The sequence below is a fragment of the Diuraphis noxia genome, unplaced genomic scaffold (assembly GCF_037042655.1).
Source record: "Diuraphis noxia isolate RWA-SAM2 unplaced genomic scaffold, SU_Dnox_SAM2 contig0004, whole genome shotgun sequence".
Classification (NCBI taxonomy): Eukaryota; Metazoa; Arthropoda; class Insecta; order Hemiptera; family Aphididae; genus Diuraphis; species Diuraphis noxia.
In genome coordinates, this window is record NW_028301714.1 from 44,050,218 (window position 1) to 44,056,897 (window position 6,680).

General features: G+C 28.1%; 1 protein-coding gene and 1 pseudogene across 2 annotated transcripts; both read left to right on the forward strand.

Annotated features, from left to right (window-relative positions):
- Positions 1 to 1,485: 1,485 nt before the first annotated feature.
- LOC149056095 (uncharacterized) lies at positions 1,486 to 3,218 on the forward strand (annotated as a pseudogene).
- Positions 3,219 to 3,951: 733 nt separating this feature from the next.
- On the forward strand, positions 3,952 to 6,038 carry LOC149056096 (uncharacterized). Of its 2 annotated transcripts, XM_089227796.1 has the most exons (6): positions 3,952 to 4,309; positions 4,392 to 4,473; positions 4,675 to 4,950; positions 5,335 to 5,512; positions 5,595 to 5,701; positions 5,767 to 6,038. In XM_089227796.1, the coding sequence occupies exons 2-6, from the start codon at positions 4,416 to 4,418 to the stop codon at positions 5,979 to 5,981; spliced, it is 834 nt and encodes a 277-aa protein (XP_089083922.1). In that variant the 5' UTR covers positions 3,952 to 4,309; positions 4,392 to 4,415; the 3' UTR covers positions 5,982 to 6,038. The 2 variants fall into 2 exon arrangements, with proteins under 2 accessions (XP_089083922.1, XP_089083921.1); XM_089227795.1 differs by having other exon boundaries at positions 3,952 to 4,473.
- The last annotated feature ends 642 nt before the right edge of the window (positions 6,039 to 6,680 follow it).

Sequence of the window (6,680 nt, forward strand, 5' to 3'; positions counted from 1 at the left end):
GTAATATGTGTATATAAATATATAGTAAATCAATTATTTTTTGAGACAAGTCTATACTTCTATAATTAATTATTAAGTATTTTTTTTAAATATTATTCTTGAATATCCTTGGTGCATTATAGAGGTCAAAAGTAAACATTTTCCAACATTTTTCAAAAAAAATCGAGAAAAACAAAAAAAAAAATGACAGAAAAACGGGAATTGTTACGCAAAACCAGTTTTCGACCAAAACGATTTTTTATATGGTTGTAATTCAAAAACTAATCACAGTAAATACTTGAAATATTCACTAAATGTTTATGTTAATGTTATCTATATACAGTTTAATTTTGTTTAAGTGTCGGTAAAAAAATGTTGGATCACCAAAAAAACTCAAAAATTTAATACAAGGTTCCTTGTAAGTTGTTCTTATTGTAGCTAAAAAAAATTAAAAATCGTTAGTCACAATATTTTTTAAAAACTTTTATAGTAAAAATTTTTACGAAAACACGAAAATTTGCAAATAATTTTGAAGTTGAAAAATCATAAAATTTTTTGTGGTTATAACTAAGGATTAAAAATACAACACTAAGTTTTCCATAAGTTTTTCTTCGAGTAGCCATAGAGAAAACTCGAAGCATCATTATAGGAAAAATTTAAAGTGCGTTTGAATTTTAAATTTTTACGAAATAGCGTAACGATAACGTTTTATCCTCAGACGATATTAAATATTTGTTATAATTCAAAAAGTATAAGTCGTAGATACTTGAAATTTTCACCAGTTATTTAGATCGGAATTTTCTTTTCACCATTTAAATTTCGAAATATTTTCACTTTTTTTGAGGTATTTTATTTATAGACAACTAAAATTTTCAATTTTTCTGAAAAATATTTTAAAATTATTATTTGAAGTTCAAATATTCACAAAAATTCGTCAAAACCATGAATATTTGCAAATTATTTTGAAGTTGAAAAATCATAAAAAATTTTGTGTTTATAACTAATGATATTCTCTTTAGTACGAATTTTTCGATCATCTCGTAATTATCGTGTAACGTTTTGAGTTTTGATTATTTTGGATTAAAAGTGCGAATATAAAATGGAAGTGATTCAAAATAATAATAAAACCCCTCAAATTACATACGGTGGATATTTGTACAATATTCAAAAATAATGCAAAACTTATTCGTTGTAGATGTACTAAATCAAGTTCAATGAATTGTCCCTGTATTTTAAAAAACAGATTTAAATATAAATTGTCCAATTTTAATTTCCATTGAACACGATCACGAGCTACACGAGGCAAATGAAAATATGGTTTCTGCAGTAAAAAATTCAAAACATTATGAAGGAAAAAGCCAAATTAACTAACGACGCACCTAGTCAAATTTTTTCAAGTGCAATATTAAATGTTCCGGAGAGTGTATTAGCTGAATTTCCAATGGAAGATAATTTAAAAATAACTATTTGAAATCATAGAGGGTATAAAAATCCACCAAAACCGAGATGTCTGTCAGAAGTAATTGTTGAAGGTAAATTAAAATTGTATATTATATGACGTGATAATATGAGTATTTTTAAATTTCAATATCTTACATACTCACATCTCGGTTAAAAATAACAATATTGTAAAAGTCAACGTACAATAGATAAGAGGTCTAATATATTTAATTTGTATCACGAGTAACAAACCTATAAAAAATGTACCTAGGTAACAATTTTTTGGGTACAATTTCTATCTGTAACAATGTTACTCACTCATACATTATTAAAATATAAATTGCGATTTTTAAAACATATTGGTATACTTATTTAATTTAAAATTTAATAGGTGAATATAAAGAATATGGTCAAGAAAGATTCTTACCCTACGATAACGGCCCAAATACCTACAGTGAAAGGATTATTATGTTTGCCACTGATATAGGATTGTCCTTATTATCCGAGTCGGATACATGCGGTTTAGCGATGGAAACTTTGGCCTTGCTCCTGAATTTTTTAAACAATTATATGTGATACGTGTACAAAAAAAAAATCATTGTTTATTACAGCTGTTTATTGTATTCTTGAGCGCAAAACTAAAGCTACATACGAGGAAATGTTGAATATTTTAATAAATTAATGTAAAACCCGCGATATGTACCCAGCTCCAAGATACTTATACTTGGATTTTGAATTAGCTGTTGTTATAAACCCATTTCATTTAGTAATATAAGGATAGAAGTATTTGTAACATAAGCATTTCTTTGACATATATATATATATATATATTTATGTAACCATCATATATCCGCCGTGGGAACGAGCACGGTCTGCCGTATTATATGGCATTCCGCTGCGTGGATAGTTTTGAGCCACAGCGGACCTGCCCGACCACGCTCGGCCCCAAGACGAGGCAGTTGTTGACAAGCCAGCAAAGCCTCCAGAGCATCCACAAATCCGTGTATTTTTGTATTTAACATAGTGTTCAAATAAAGTATAGTGATTAACCACCTCACTGCGGTTTCAATTATTTAGTTGTGTAGACGTACATAACACTGTAATATATGACGCTAAAAATATTTTAGGAAACCACATTACGATAAATGGGTATTTTTATCATTTATGTCAGTCGACTCATAGAAAATTACAAAAACTTGGTTTGGCAACCATTTACAAAAGAATATAGTGACTTTCGAAAGTATTGTGGTATGATCGATGGTTTAGTTTTTCTGCCTCTGGATAAAGTGATAGATGGAATGACGTGCATGAAAAAAAATATACCACCCCATGCAGAAGAGCTTTCGTTTTATTTTGATAATTATTATGTAAGTGGTACATATAGGCGAGTAGGAACTGCTTCGTGCTTGCGTTTGCGTAAAATATCTCCTATATTTCCATCGCCTACGTGGAATGTACATGAATTAACATTGAAAGGTGGGCATCGCACCAACAATAACACAGAGGGGTGGAATAACCGCTTTTCAAAACTCTGTGCTAATAAGCATCCATAAAAAAAAATGAAAATGGAAGTTGCTGCAGACCAAGCAAAATTGGCGTTAAGTAATGTAGGAAATTATGCAAGTACAAAACTTGGTACAAAACAACTTACTGAAAACCGCTTAAAAAATGGATGTGTGCAAATTAAAAATAACGAGATAAGTAGGTATAGAAAACGTTTCAACGAGCATTGCTATAATCTTGGTAGCCACTCTTACGAAAATGAATCCCGAAACAATTGTCAATTAATTATATTTTAATTGATACAATTAAAGATCATTTAGAGTTTACTAAACATTTGACCACATTTAAGTTATTTCAAGCTTATAAATATACGAAGTACATACGATTTTTCAAACCGGGTAACAATTGTTAGTTAGGTATACTCATAATTCGTAATTTAATTATTGTTATGGAAATAATTATGTTTTCAATTAAGCATTTTATGACATGTTAGCAAAGAAGGCGCAATAATAGGTTCAATTCAATATCGTATTTACAGGTACATATATATATACATACATTTATAGGTAGGCAACCTACTTCATCAGTTTTGTAATCTGCAAATGTTGGTCATATATAATATATAAACTTAAAATATAAATTTAATTAATTAAAACGTTCTATATATATATATATATATATATAAATTATACGATAAATAATTTTCCAAAAATATGAATTAAATAGATTTTTAGAAAATTATTGAATTATAGTACTTCAAAATGATTTACGTATTTTTGATTAATAGGTCCTTGGATATAATTTCAAGTTTGTGTGTTGTAAACTGCAAAAGAATAAGTAACAAATTTTTAATAGTTAAGGTGTAATACTTATAAATGTTAATATTGTGTAAAACTAATAATTTATGTAGTATTTACCTACACAAATTGAGTTCTTGTTATCAGTAGAATGAAAATTAAAATAAAAGTAAGTTATCATGATTCGCATTAAATAAAAAAGGTGGGATGCCAAATGATAATGCCTTAAGGTGGATTCACACTGCTCCGTTATCCGTGATCCGTGATTTCCGGAAAAACAATTCCGCACTGTGATTGGCTGAATCTTGTGGTTACCTAGCGGTTAACAATAATGTTTATAAGTAAATACCAAGTTATTTTGCAGATACCAGATAATAGGATCAAATCCTATTCAAGTCAAATGTTTAAAATTTTGTGGTTACTGGTTACCAAAACAATTATCAAATAAAAATATTAATAGAATGCCGAAATTAATTATTGTTGTTATTATTTAATATTTATCATTATGTTTTAAAAAACTTATATTTTTATTTTAAAAATTAAAAATATAAATTATAAATGTTATTCGAAAACATAAATCCCAAGTTGTAGTTAGTATTCTGCGATACAATTATACAAAAACTACACGAATGTCATGAACTAATTCACTTTCAAAATATGTATTTATTTTAGGGCCGGATATGTGCTCTGTGCAAAATGTTTGTTTTAGCTACAAATGACAAACATGTCTGCCACAACTCTGCATCACCTAAAGGTTAGTACTATTTAGTAGTCATAAAATATTCAAAATTTAATAGAAAAAACTTCTATTTTAATTATTTTGAACAAAAAATAATCAATAAATACAAAACTGTTATTTTGTTATTAGTTGTGCCTATCTTTAATATTTAAATGTAATAGTAGTAGGTAAGTGTTAATATCTTTAATATATGGTATTATTAATTTTATTGAATAGAGATGCCAAAATGTCAATCTATAAAGCCTCGGACCGTTGCCACCACAAGCTGCTTTAGACATTTGATGCAAGAATTTAATGATGAAGGGGACAAAGAGCTTGAAATACAAAATACATCTGTTGTAGAAGAGGAAACCAAACTTTTAGATTTTAGTACTCAATTGATTATCGAAGTTGAAAAAAGAAGACCTCTTTGGGATGCAAGGCTTCCAAAGGCTGACAGATATCCTCAAATTATTCACAGATTATGGATGGAAATAATAAATGTACTGAATTGTAAGTATTGAATATTAAATTTCAATTTAGTTTGATTTAGGCTGGGATTTCTGTACCTACTTTTTTTGTCTGTAATTTTTCCAGTGGAATTATATAATATGATGATTGTATAAATGTTAAAAATATTAAAAATATTAAATTTATTACTTTTTTGTTTAATCATTGCATATTTATACAATTATGAAAACTTCTTTTCAACTGATATAACCTAATATTTTCTCCATAATAATTTCAAACATTTAGGTTTAAACATTGTTTGTTAACTATTAGCTTATAGTTTAATCTTGATGTCCTTAATGTTTTTTTAACTTAATCAATTCATATTAATTTTTTTCTTGAACCCTTGTAATACATGTAATATTTTAAAGATTTTGTATCCTTAAGGTGGTTCTCTTTATACAACAAAACAGTTGGAAAAAAAATTTGGCTATTTGAAAGAACAGTACCGCAGAGAAAAGTCCAAACTGAAAAAGCCAAGTGGTGCAGAAGGTGGAAAACAATTTAAACAATGGATGCATTTCAAAAGTCTTACATTTTTAGATGAAATTTATATACAAAATAAGTAATTATATATACATTTTAAACATTTTAAGCTAGGAAAAAACAATTTATTAGTTATATAAAACATTTTTTTTTTTTACAAGTTCTATTTCTAATATTGAAGAATCTGAACCAGAAAATAATGCCATCAAAAACACAAATAAGGACAATGAATCTTATACTTCAACCGCTGGACTTAGCTCAAAAAAAAGTAACAAATCAATTTTAGATATTAGAATGTATTATGTTATTTTATACTAATATCAAAAACTTCAGGAAAATCATTAGTTTGTTCGGATGTTTTTGGAGAATCGTTGCTTGAAGAATTAAAAGCATCAAGACCGAAGAGCCCACCACCACTTCAAAAGCTTAGTAGCGATGAATCATTCTGTTCGTACTTGGGAAGTCTGATGTCCGACTTACCAACAACTTCAAAAAGAAGGCTACAAGGTGAATTTATTTCCACAGTCATCAGTGAACTCAATTATTAAATTTTAAAAGTAATACATTTTTAATTAATAAAAGTTATGTTTTCATTTTGTTAATAATTTTTTTATTATATTCTATCATATTGAAATTCCACATTGCCTTCATTCATAAGATGAAACTTTAATTTTTCCCTGACTTCTTTGGCATCAATCCCATAATGGTTAGATCCTACAGGACCAATTGGCTCCAAAGCTCCATTGATTTCAAAAGTTCTTGGGATATTATGGTCATCTTGTGGTGGAGGACAATACATAAAAATGCCTATTAACACACACACATTTTATATTGCTATATATTATTAGTCATTTTACAAGAAGAATTTATTATTTATAGCTTATTATACCTTGGGTTTTCTCATATTTTTTAATATAATTGTGTAGTACAACTGTTGCTTGTACTATAGCAACTACTGTTTTTTCTCCAGCTATAATTGGACGACGAAAGATCCGCCATTTGGCAGCCATAATACCAAATGTGTTCTCAATACATCTGCGAGCCCGGCTTAATCTAAAGTTATAGATTTAACTTAGTTATTTATATTTTAAATAGAGAGTTGGGTTACATACCTATAATTAAAAATTGCTTTGTCAACTGGTAAATTTCCTTTAGCTCGGCCAGGATAAGGTCGCATAACATTTGGCAGTAGCATAAAGGCTTCATCTGCCACTAAATAGTAAGGTATTGGTCCAACTGCGGTATCG